Genomic DNA, 13,647 nt, shown 5'->3' with positions numbered 1-13,647 from the left:
TACCCATACTCTGCAACTAAGGCAGTTTTCCTAGCTTTTAATCTAAGATCTCTGTTTGCAATACTTTTTTGGAAAAACCGGGCACAAAGTTTTTGACTTCTCACTCCTGCACATTTTGGTCACTCCAAACTATGAGGATAGACAGCAATACTGCACGACAGTGGGGCCACAAAGCACCAGATGATTTTAGCTGTACAACTCATCCTAAAATACACTAAAAAGAAAAGATAGAGTTGAAGAAGAGGCAAACAAACTCCACCTGTTAAAGCTAATATTTTCTGTGTAACAAACTCTAGAAATGTACAACATACAGCTAGACTTTGCTCTTGTATAAACACATGCTTTACAAGGAAGCGTGTTTACCAAAACTACACATACACCAGAGCTACTTTTTGGTCCATATGGAATAAGCTAACAGGTTCAGTAAAGTTCCTAGCAAAAAATTAACAAAAAACCCAAACAAATAAACCAAAAAAACACCCCAGACAAAGCAAAAAAAACCACACAAACAAAAAACCCCACAAAAACAAATTCCACAAAAACAGTAAAACCACCTAGAACAATTAATTAATACACTTTCACAAGAAATCCTACAGGGAAAAAAAGCTAAATTCAACAGAAAGGGAAACCACCAATCTCAATCACAGGATTAAAGAACATTGATAGTTTAGGAGGTCAAAGTTCAATAACTCTGAGAAACTATCACTAAATTCAGTGAGGATTTGGGTTTCCACCTGAGGAGTAGACACTCCCTTCAAAATGCTGAAGCCTGTAAATCAAGATAGTCAACCTTTTCCTTCCCTCATGGAATTACGGTAGTAGTCTGAAACAGCTCTTATCCGGGTTGGTGGGTAACACACAAATGAAAAGCACAGTAACTATACTTGCTGACAAATATAAGAAAGAAATCCTCTGATTTTTAATTTACCTGATGCCAAACCAGTCAGTGTGACTACTAGCCATCCTGACCATGCATCGTACAAACTTTTTGCCATCTCCCATGCTGATTCTTTCTTCTTGCTGTTAATCTGCAAAGAGAAATCATTATGTATACTTGTATATGTGTTTCTGTAATATGAATAGGAGGAAAAAAGTAAGTACGCATACAAGCTGCGGGCAAATACACCCTCTCCTTACACTACAAGCATCTCCTTGTATTTAGTGCTTTACATAGATAAATCAGCTTGGTTATTCAGACATCAAACAACGGACAGAGGAAAGTAAATTTGTTTAATTTAAAGAACTAAAACCCAGGAAATGCATTATTAGGACAAATGAATACTTTCTATGATACACACCTAAAACATGTAATTGCAAAATTATTTCTCTTCTAAATATTAAATTATTTATGTCAAACCTCAAATAAACTGTTAGTATACTACTAATAAGCTATTCTATATAATTCAAATTCCTAAATTTCTATTTCAAATATAAACAACTTTTATCTTTAGACTATTAAAAACCACACAAAAATAAAACAAAACTAAAACCTGGATAACTACCCTGTAATACTTTTAGACAACTATTACTAATGGCATCTGAAGTTAATGTACCAAAAAGATAGAAATTCTTATTTTAGCCTTATTTTCTTTACTTTGTGCACTCAACAGAAATTTGTGCATAATGTGTTTCAGAATTAAGCCTTCATTATATAGTCAGATCCTACTCTTATTTTCATACTGTAAAAGGAAGGAGAAAGTTTGCGCAACAAACAGGAATAAAAAAAGAACAAAAAAAAAAAAAACCGAACCCACATCCCAAACCAAGAAAGCACAATACTAGACAAGGAAATCTAGAAAAAAATACCACCCCTAAAGCAAATATCTTTTATTGTTTTATCTATATTTGTGAGATTCTCAAACTTTTTTTTTAATATAAACAGTTGTTTCTACAGTAGCATGTGTTTCAAAACCACCATGAATTAGTACTCGTTCCGTCTTCTTTCTACATCTTTGATTACATGGCCAATCTCCTATCATTCAGGGCATATTTATAAATTTCACACTAGTTCTGTGATGATAAACTGTGAACTGTCTTGTCTGCCTTTTCTGGTCTCAGGCATTAAAATGAGTAACAGCTGTGAGCCTTCACCCTAGATAACCCATTTCCAGGTGTGAACTGCCTTGCCAGGATTTGGTCCAGGCCCAGCCTTCTATCCAACGGCACACCCACTTGACGCTAACCTACGTATCTGCAGCGTAAAGATGGCGTTGTGTTAACTACTGCTTAGACATCAAATTTTGAAATAAACTATTACATGGAAAACACCTTCTTACTTTTCATTAAAAGCATTCAAACAAGGTATGTGTTCTCAGATCCATTGTCCAAGGACCTCTTTTCCTTAAAAATGCACTAAATAGTACAATTGTGGATGTTTTGATTTTTAAACTAGTGTAAGATTTTTTTTTTAACCACGTCAAAGTAAATCAGCATATACATACTACATTTGCTTCCAGAAAATTAAAAATGGCGTTATTAACGCTACAGTGGTGTACGTGAAGGAACCTCTTCCCTGACCCCTCCATACAATTACAATTCATTTTTAACTACTCATTTTGATCAGTTAAAAATATTTTAAGAGAAATCACATTTCCAAATCTGTTCTGTTTTTAAGATTAATGTAAACATCCCAAAAGTTTCGCAGTAAGGCTCTAAATAGCATACTTCCTCCTAAAATGCTACTAATTAAATCTAATAGATGAATGACAGTATCTAGCATGTTACTGACTAATACAACTTGAGTCCATTTCCTGAAAGAGCTCGTTGCAGAGCACACTGATAAAGATGAATGGTCTGAACTTTGAAATCTTCTGTAGAAATCAATAGAGAGGAGGAGAAACTCAGTGCTGTGATGGGAGAGTGGAAAGGACATTTATCATACATATTGAGACTACTTTTTTGTTAGGCATATATACACCAATATAAGTGTTTTAGAGATGAGAATTTTCACTTTCCATAATCCAAACAAATGCAGCACGACATAGCAGTAGCACTGATACACTCGTGTCAGTATAAAAGCAATGCACGCCAGTGCTTGCTTTTCTGTGCAAGTACCACCATAAGCACTATTATACTATTACAAATACATCTACACTGGAAAATAGCTGTAAATACACTAGCATGCAAAAAAGGCAGTACTGTAAAAATGTCATTTGGATGACAGGGAACTAGTCCCACTCGGTTAAATTACTGTTTCCTTTCCAATTTATAATACTGTTGCAAGACTGCAGGTATCCATGAAACGGTGCTTTTTAAATACCATTCAAGTAGTTCTAGGTGATGTAACTCTCACAAATTTAAAGTATACACATATTCGTATGTGTTACTAGATCAGACCTTAATTCCAGCACCCAACAAAAAATATTTTCCAAGTATTGTTATTAATCTCAAGTACCCGTCTATGCCTTTCTCTGTCTTTGCACTTCTCTCGAACCCAGTCAATGGTATGGAAGTCATCATATGTTCCTACTCCAGGAATTGGTTCATCCAGAAGATCCAGTAGGTGTGTTGAACTGTTGATATTTCCTCCATTTGTCATTGTATAATGAGTTCCTGGAGCAGAGGAAAGACAGGAATAAATTAATTCTGCAATATATGAAGTATTCCAATGTTCATGGCATATAAAATTTTGAACAAGTAATGAAGACACTTCCCATAATATGCATATTTTACTTAATTTGGGTCGCTTAATGTTGCATGTCAGTATTTTTTTCTGTCATTCATCTGTAGATTAGATTTGCATGGTAGTGACTTTGTATTTCCACTAGTTAAATATGAATGTACCAGTCAAATTGCTGTTCTGTTTTGTGTGCAGTCTCCAGAGAAACTTCCAATAGAACAAAGTGCAAAAAATGAGCAGCTTCAACACACATTTAACTTGAAAATTTTTTTTAAGTTTATGAACTACTAGAGGAAAATCTGACTGTAAGAAAACCATATTAGATATAAAGTTCAAAGTACTTCCATAAGTTACCTGTTATTTTTAAATATACATACTACTGATTACCAATCTCTCCTACATGTCTAAACCAAACAGAAAATACATTATCAACAAATTATCAGTGCAGCTAGAAAGTAACAAAGCCAAGCAAATACTTTTAAAAAAATTTTTATTTATTTGTTTCAGGTTACTCACAGAACAGCCCTTAGCCATGAAAAGCTGGAAATACTGTACAAAGAAAATGTCTTCTAATTTGTCATCACTAGCTAGTTCCTCCGTAAGCAGCTTGCACAGTAACATCCCCAACAGTATTTCTTTCAGTAATCAGAATAAGAAGAGCAAGAGGGGTATTTTTCCCTTTTCACAAGTTTTATTTTTTTAAGCTTTCACATGTCATCAATTCCGTAATATCTTGGCTTTTTTGAGTTCCTGCAGTATATTTACAGACCCCAAGTATAATTTTCTGCTGGATGGCTGCCTAAATATAGTATGGCCACCATTTGCCTACCCAACACAAACTGCTTCTGCAACAGTAATTACTATAAAGGGAACAATTATAATGAGGTTAACATAGACAATGATTTAAAGAGTGATTACTCTCACTTGTTGGACTAAGAACAAAATAATTTGGCCAAAGGCATATGGCATATCGCAATATCTCTATTCTTAAAGATGTGTGCCCAAGCTAGCCAAGACTTCTACCAGTTCAGACAGGGACAAGAACTCACTTCAACTATACTGACATCAAGATGGTTAGGCAGGTGGGGTCTTTGAGTTGGGTTTTCCTGTTTGTTAGTTTGTGGGGTTTTTTTTTTAGTTTTTTAGTTGCAGACTCAGCTTCTTGCTGTTGTCAGCGGAAGTTTCCAACTTGTTAAAAAAATAAATTCTTCAAAGGGCTTACTTGTGAACTTCCAAATGCTACAAATGCAGAGTTCACCAGCCCCAGCCCCCACCAACAACTGATAATTAGATCTGTGCTTTTTCCCTTTAAATCCATGAAGTCTGAGATATAGCAGAAGCAGTGTGATGCCTGGCATTATACTCAGACCCAAAGGTGTGTCTCAGCCATCTATTGCTTGAGAGGTCTCATTGATGCCTGCTATATAATGCTGTGTTTATCTGGACATATTCTTAGCAGTGAAAGACAACACACAGAAAATATTACAAAACACCTATTAAGACAAAATACAATCTAGAATTTTCAAGATACGCAAACTACTACTCTTTACATATATGTAATATTACATATAGAAAAGCTTAAAATTATTTTTTTTCTTTTTAATCTTAAAGTAAAAAAAAGAGAATGCAAATGCAGGAGACAACTCCAAAACAATGCCAATACCATTCTCTCATGCTAGCCTGGCCGCCATTTTTCTTAACACTGTTTTTTCCCCAGTCTATGCCATATTAAATTCTCCCTCATCTATTCACCATAGCTAAGTCCTCTAAATCTCCTCCCAAAGCTGCTGCTAGTCTCTCTTAAGGCAGATGTAAAGAAGCATTACCAATGCTTCCATTAATAAAAGGCTAACAACAACAAATTAAATCAGATTTGCTAATAGAGGTGATTGTGAAAACCTTGCTTTAACAATAGGGATTCAATTCGCTTGCCATTTCCAATTCTCATCAGTAGAAAGGAAGTCCAAGATACATGTCTGGCTAGCTGAAAGGCCAAGCAAATCTTGTGGAAGAGGTAGTAACAAAATTCAGTGTAAGGATTAGTTTAGCTCTCAAGATTAAAAGAATAACAGAATACATTATGAAAATGTTATTTTTACATTACATTAACCTCCTTTGCAAACAAGGGGACACACACTGAATTCAGCCACAGTTTAATTATTAATCTCCTACAAAGTTACGTGATCAAGCAGCTTCCTGAACTCAAGTGATCGCGGTAGGACAAAACCTTGCCTTTGCCCCAGGGGGAGTTGGTTTTATGCCCTGCTATATATGAAGCAATACTGAGCTACAAGGAACCTGTAATCCTATGCCATGCAAGTCAAAGGAGAGTTGAGAGTTATATCACAAACAGTAACAGATTATTTTATGCATATCACAAGGTGCTGAATTGGAATTATCTCCCGGGAAACCATCAGGGACGGCACCACACTCACTGCACCAGACCCCAAGCAGAACTTGGAGCAGACTACAAAGAATGGTCATTGCCTGAACACAACAGAAATCCCACCGAAACTGTGTCTGGTTCCTACTTTGCCAGCATTTGCTGGCACACCAAATAGCAGAATATAAATTATTGTTGTATGATGGGGAGGAGACACAGAAGATGTGAAGCTGAAGAAGTGGTTTTGTTGAATACAGAGCTGCCGGGAACGCCTGATGCAGCTCAATAGCTATTGTCTTGTACCATGTGTGAAACAGGCAGCAGCGATACCCTGCATTAGTATGTGGTAGAAAGGCTGCCCTATAGAGGACCATGGAGAGGACAACTGTACAAATCTGATGCTCTGTATCCAAGATATTTAAGTCTGACAGTAGTGGGGGAGGACATTCTCCAGCTAGTACTATGATCTATGTAGCATATTACAATTCTAAAGGAGAATTTAGAGAACTATACCTTTACCAATACTCAACACTCTTCCAAACTTCCACTTCCCTGTCTTCCCTTGCTTCTCCAGCATTTCACACAGGAAGATGCTCCTTCCAGCTATGACAATAATGATTCTCATCAGCATAAATTCATGTAAATTCTCATAATTTATTGCCAGTTTCATCAAAGTGTTATTAAAATTATTTTCAATTAAACGGATTTTGTCAAAATCCTTACCATAGATTTTTTTACCACAACATTCTAACCTCCAAGCAGGAAATCATCATTACCCTGATAAATTGTAGCATTTAGCAAATATTGCCTTCTGGACATTCCCAATGTTCCGGAAGTATTCCCCCTTCCTTCTTCCCCCTTTTCCCCAGTCCTCAGGTTTCAAGACTCCTGCTCAGGCTACAACTCAATGGAAGTGCTTTTCATCAAAATACAAGCAGCCTTTGCCTTAAAAAACCACAACAAGCACTTAGCTCACAAGATATATAGTCACAGCCTCTAGCTGTGGTAAGAGAACACCTCCATTTTCCCTACATACACACATGAGCCATTCTGCAGCTGTAAAGAAAGTAGAACATTCTTTTTGTTACATATGAGTTTGCTTAAGGCTTTATTAGACTGGGAAGCTGACAGTAAAAGTGGCAAGCAGAATTTTATTGCTACTGTTATTCCAAACTAACCCATGTTACACTGCAGGGAGGCAAATGGTAATATACTAGTCCTCTCAGAGGCTCAATACAACTCAGAGGAATCCTTACAAAGCAAATTCAACACAATCCTTCCATACTTTACAAAACTAAGGTAGCTGGCATCCCTTTATTAGCACACTCTTCTACAATAGCATCTTTACCAATCCTGTATTCTCAACACATAACTAGCAAGCTGCTGCCATCACAGACTGCAAGCTTGCAGGCAGCAAGCTTCTAGGCAATGAAAGCAACATGCTTCTTCAGAGAAAGTAAATTTTCTCTTTTAGGTGATTCAGTCACTGTAGGTCTTGCTTGAACTACCTTCGAAGAAGGCAGCTGACTTTTGTTATCCTTCCATGTGTGTAATTCCAAGCCTTCAACCCAAGCCTTTCTCAGCCATCAGCTCTGGTAGCGCTGAAGAACTGCTTCAAGTGAAGTTGTTAAAAAAAAAAAAAAAAAAAAACAACCACAAAAAACTAATAAAGAACATTGCATCATGCTGAAAGAAAAAACCTGTAATAAGTATTAAGATTAACAGTAAACCACTGTACTTTGGGACACCTGACCAGAATGAGATACATCAAAACCAAACAAAAATGCTACATGGCCAAAACTGGCATAAGAGAAGTAGATTCCAACACCATAAAAAAGCTCTCATCTCTGAAGAAGCAGGGCATTTGAGTTTTGTTTTGGTTTTGGTTTTTTTTTTTTTAAAATGAGAATGAAAACAGTACAATCCAAAATCACTTGAGAGTACACTACGCTTGATAGAAAAAGTAGTCCTTACTATATTGCTCTCCATTTCCCTCTGAACAGGAAGTTACACTGAATGGCAGTTAGCTCCCAACACTGGTCCAAGCTCCCACTTTGCTTAGCTAGTCTCTCCTGCCATAAAGCATGAACAAAGGAATTACAGAACTAATATTTTGCTACACTCACGCAAGTTGCTTTATACATTACTGATTCCTCCTTGCCTTACGTCCCCCCTGAAGCAAGGAATACCTCGTCTTTCATATTCTGTATATGCGCCTCATACAAGCAGTCTTCAGTCTTGATTGATGTTGGAACTATGACAAACATGACAAAAAGCTGATTCATGTAGATTACACACGGCATTCTTCAGGTGCCATATACAGCATTTTCAAAGGTTGCCTTCCCTCCTCTAGTAGTGAACCCATACTCCCTTGTCCTCTTGCAACTCAGTATATTACTTTCAGATTTGAAAGCAGCCCTGGGCAACATGCAGCTGATGAAAACTGTGGTTTTTTAAGGAAAAATGCCTGGTAAGTTTTTGGCTAATTAATTTCAAAAGATGATAACATCAGCAAGGACTAATACCTTTAAAACACGAGCAGACCATTACTGACTATTGACTATGGTACAGTTCAACAATTTTCAAGACAAAGCATTTTAAAACACTAACAAATCAAAATGTGAGTTGCCAACATTCTTATGCAGTTGCGTTTTACATTTCACTGATCTCAGAACAAGTCCCCAGTGAAGGAACGCAGTAGATCATAAAGATCTTCAGGGTCCTGCTATGCTGTTTCTAGTGTGAAGAAAGGAAGAGCCAGTGGACCAGGATTCTCACTTCTTGGTGTTCTCTCCTCCAGGGAGGCAATGGGTTCCAGTTTTCACTCTCTATGATTTAAAAACCCCACTGAAAGTACACTTAATACACCAGGAGTCAAAAAAATGAGGGAGCTAGCGCTTCACCATTATCTAGTTTCACACAACAAAGTAGTTTTGCAACATACTTGACACTTCTGACTCCTACATAACTGTTCAATGATCCTTCCCGACTCTTTCCTTGTGTACAGTGTTCCTTCTGTTCTCATAAAAATAATGAGAAGAAAAACATCAAGATTTAAGACAAGTGCTGCATCCTGAGTAATTAAACAGTGCACTATAGATTTTTATGTGATTCACCACCATGTGGTTATCTGAACAATTAGTCAATATCACCTAGTGAACAAATCCACATAGCTACAGTCTCCAGAGAGAATGAGGTACAGAACTGAGACATGAACAGGCTCCAGAGGGTGGCTAACAGAGTTAAGAGACCAAAATTTTATTATAAAGTTTAAGACCCCCTTCTATATGCTATACAGCATATGGTATACATCTTCTGAATGCACATCACAAAATACACTGCTCTGTCTCAAACTGAGTATATATCAGCTTACTCCATCTTACGAAATGAGACATACCTCTTAAGTTCATAATTACACAATAAGGCTGAGCTGATCTAACGGATTGCTGCTGCCCAAACAGGAGATCTTGCTCCCTCTATTTCCCATTCTTGGTCACACACTCCCACTCAAACCGTTGGATTGGCTCTGTCGCCCTTGGATCCGACTGCACACTAAACCAAGCAAACATGCTAATCCAACTCAGCAGACAAAACTAACAACAACAAAAAATTCTGCTGCTGTACAGAACTGGAATCAAGCTTCTGTGCTGTCAGACAAGAAACAGAGCCAGTGCAAGAGCAAGAACTGAGAGAAGAGATGGGGAATGACAAGCAAGTCCACCCCCTTCCACAGGAACAAACTGTTAGACTAGTTATACTGAACTATATCGATGCACCCTTGGGGTCTTGTCAGATTTTAATTATGTCTTTCTGCTGGAAACAATTCAAAACTTCTGTAGAAATATTAATATCCAGACGCTATGCAATAACATCCATTTCACAGAGCTCAAAACTCCCAGAGGAGGTTACATTTAAAAACATTTCAGAGTTGTGAACACAACAGATAAACAATGTCTATATTGGAGTCAATGGCAGATCAATAATAGGACCCAATTTCTCAAAGATATTTCTCTACAAGCTACATAATCGCTAACTCTTACAACAAGAATACATTAGTTCGCTGCTGCTCACACACCTCTTTTTCTAGACAGTGCACAACAGTGCACAGTATTCTCCTCAGCAGCTGTCCTTCCGGCTGATGGCACTGCAACATGTTTCATTTGTTCTACTCCAAGCAGTGTGAAAGGAGGGGAAAAAAAAGAAAAAAAATGCACCTCTGGTGAGTGAAAATGAAGCTAATCAGTTTATACCAAAGGCTGGAATAAGCTCTCCCTGACATGACCATCCAAACCTGCTGAGTGCTAAAATCAGCAGGGGCTGTGGCTTTCTAGAGGCCAGATACTAATCCAAGGCTTTGCTTCACCCGTGTGTCCTTGGGTATTAGGTGGCAAGGCGAATGGAGGCGGGGAAGCACCATGAATGCAACCCACACCACAAGAATCATTTACACTTCTAACAAAGAAGATTTGTGTACACAAGATATTTGTTAGTGCCTCAGTGATTGTCTCCATACTAAGACCTCAAAATGTGAGGCTTTCAATTAAAAAAAAAAAAAAAAAAAAAGACAGGAAACAATTTTAAGTTTATTTAAATTTTTCTGTAACCACTCAAGAAGAGTCATTAAGCACTATTGTCTTTTCCTGGCCAGAACTAATTTTTAAGTTTCAGAATCAGAAGAACAACATGCCATGCCAGAGTGCTATCATTTGCTACTGTCTTTTAAATCAATGATTTAAAAGTCTTTGTAATCAAGTAATATGCTCCCCTTTGTGTGTGTGCTGGTTTTGGCTGGAATAGACTTAATTTTCTCCAGAGTAGCTCATATGGGGCTGTGTTTTGGATTTGTGCTGAAAACAGTCTTGATAGCACAGGGATGTTTTCATTACTGCTGAGCAGTGCTCACACAGGGTCAACGCCTTTTCTGCTTCTCACACCACACCACCAGCGAGTGGGCTGGGGGTGCACAAGAAGTTGGGAGGGGACACAGACAAGACAGCTGACCCCAACTGACCCAAGCGATATTCCATACCACGTGATGTCATGCTCAGCATATAAAGCTGGGGGAAAAAGGAAGAAGGCAGGGGGTGGGGGGGGAGTCACACGTTCAGGGTGATGGCATTTGTCTTCCCAAGTCACCATTACGTGTGATGGAGCCCTGCTTTCCTGGACATGGCTGAACACCTGCCTGCGATGGGAAGGAGTGAGCACAGCTTTTCCTTTACCTATTCAACTGTCTTTATCTCAACCCATGAGTTTTCTCACTTTTACTCTTTGGATTCTCCTCCCTATCCCACCGGGGGGGGAGCAGTGAGCAAGCGGGTGGTTGTGGTGCTTGGTTGCTGGCTGGGGTTAAGCTACGGCAGTGCGTAACTATGGATTTTCAGCCTGTCTCTTCAGTTGGCTCTTCTAAACTGCATCAGAGGCCTAAAAGCAGAAATTGGTCTTTGCATTACAACCAAAATGTATTTTAAAAAAATGACAAAGCTATACATATACTAACTGAAAAAATCGGCCGGAAAAAATCTGATAGTTGGGAAACAGGAAGACTCAGAACAAAACTTGAAGAACAGGGAAAAGAAAGAAAATGCTTTACGAAAGTACTGAGTGATAGTCCCTTCCTCTCCATTCCTTCTGCCAAAAAAAACCCCAAGCCCAAACCCAAAAAAACCCAACCCAACCAAATCTGGGTTTAAAATTAACGTTTAAAAATGTAGCAGTTAAATGAAAGCTGAATAGTAGCACGTCAGAGTTAACTTTTGAAGACTTGCATCCCCTGCAAATGCAGAGGAATCTGAGAAGGTGGCAAAGAGGAGGTGAAATATTGCTCAATGCGTATAGCATTTAAAAAAAAAAAAAAAGAACATAAATAGCTTTGGCTTTTTACTCTAGGTGGAAGGAACACTTCTGTTTCTATGAATCAGCAGGAAAAAAAACAGCTTTACTATTACAGATTCCTTTTCTTGTATTCTTAAAGGCAGAATGGACTATATTTATTTAATTATGTCTATAATGAATGGGGACTTCAGATATGCAAGTGAATAGTTATGGGGATCCCCACACTACTAAATCTACAATTTAAACAAAGATGAACAGTACAGGAAGGAGATGAGAAAAATAAAAGGAATAAAGATATATGAAGTTAGGTAAAGCAAAGATTACAAAAGGGAAGTAACTATCATCTAACAATGGCCAAGGCAGTAAGAGTCAGAACAACAGATATTTAAATAATTAGATTTCCAAGTGCTGCTGCTCCATGTACGCAAGAGCTACTTATTTATATGTTGTTTTGAAGGGCAAAGACAGGATGCAACAAAAAAATTAGTTCTGCTAATATGATTATCCCTATCGGGCTACATTCAGGCCCAAGGAGTGCATCATCTTGGTTTGTTCATTAGCTTTCTAATATCTCAGATAATAGTACATCTCAAAATTATTTCCAAAATTGAGAAATACATGCCTAACAGAGAACCTACCCGTCATACAGCACATGCGGAGAGATATCCTGTAAGTACCTACAAAGAACTGTAGTTATCTCTCATGGTACTTTCTGTTAATCACCAAAGCCAAATATGCTGAACTCATAATTGAAAATCCTTATCCCCTTTTTACACTAGGAACCTTAAAACAAAGTGCAGCAGAGCATAACTGTGTTAAGTTTCTCTGAGTAACGCTTTTTCTCAAACTACTCCATGTTAGACAACTACAATCATCTTGATCACATTTTCTGTCACAAGCCTGCAATTAGTCTAAAAATTAATTTTCTTACTGTCCCTCAAGTACCAATAAAATTTCAGGGTCTCACTCTAGCTCTAAGCATGTGTACACAACTTTCACACCCATTTACTTGAAAGGTCACGCTGAAAATTTCAGGCTGTAATGGCTTTTGATTTATCTTCTAATTCTTAACCATAAGAGGCCCATAAGCAGAAACACAGCCTAAAATACAAAAGTATAACTTTTACTACTTACAGGATCTGAACTGGCTCAGTATGCATCTGACTCAAACTCTTCCTAGGATAGTATTAAATATCCTCTGCCCCATAGCTTACGAATGCAGGTAGAGCTGGGAGGGGCAGCGGGCAGAGAGGTTTCCCCCGTGTCACTGTTAATAGTACAGTTTAAGCAACAGGAGTTGCACCTACATGCAGTGGTGACTGGTGCAGAATAAATGAAATTGAGTTATTTAGTCTCCGAAAAACAATAAAAACAACTAGTCTCACTAAAGGTAAGTCATCAGTAAATTTGGTGTGCTTTTTATATAAGTAATTTTTACATCTCCTGGCTACTGACTCAATCACAGATTATTACTGTCATAGCATTTCATTAATTTTGCTTAAGGGCTTCCAAAAATCTAAAATCTAATAAGTGCTTATGTATACGTAACAAAAACAACAACAAAAAAGGAGTTAACAACCTTCGTGCTTGCTGAAGCTCAAGTTTTGCTACTGGTAGCCTGGCCACTATATATGTACTGCTATTACTCAGGTTTCAGTTTTTTAAAGAATGGTAAAATGAATGCTTATTTAGTGAAAAAAAGAAAGGGGGGGGGAGGAGGGAGGGGAATCAAAGAGTCTGCGCATATCTGTGAATGGCTGGAAGACAAGCAAGATACTGATAATCTGGAACTTTCAAATGGGTCCAGCTA

The 13,647-nt window shown here is 37.8% G+C and overlaps 1 protein-coding gene across 8 annotated transcripts in view; it reads right to left on the bottom strand.

Moving 5' to 3' along the window:
• CLCN3 (chloride voltage-gated channel 3) overlaps window positions 1-13,647 on the bottom strand; it is a 69,446-nt gene that overhangs the window by 23,239 nt on the left and 32,560 nt on the right. For all 8 annotated transcript variants that reach the window (XM_075091110.1, XM_075091103.1, XM_075091106.1 and 5 more), the window contains 2 exons: window positions 3,395-3,552; window positions 929-1,028 (listed from right to left, as the gene is read on the bottom strand). In XM_075091110.1, the coding sequence (XP_074947211.1) occupies window positions 929-1,028; window positions 3,395-3,538 (244 nt within the window). In that variant the 5' untranslated portion in view covers window positions 3,539-3,552. The remainder of the gene's footprint in view (window positions 1-928; window positions 1,029-3,394; window positions 3,553-13,647) is intronic.

The sequence above is a fragment of the Phalacrocorax aristotelis genome, chromosome 4 (genome assembly GCF_949628215.1).
Source record: "Phalacrocorax aristotelis chromosome 4, bGulAri2.1, whole genome shotgun sequence".
Classification (NCBI taxonomy): Eukaryota; Metazoa; Chordata; class Aves; order Suliformes; family Phalacrocoracidae; genus Phalacrocorax; species Phalacrocorax aristotelis.
The sequence above is the reverse complement of the archived record's forward strand: the minus strand, read 5'-3'. Positions and strand labels throughout refer to the sequence as shown.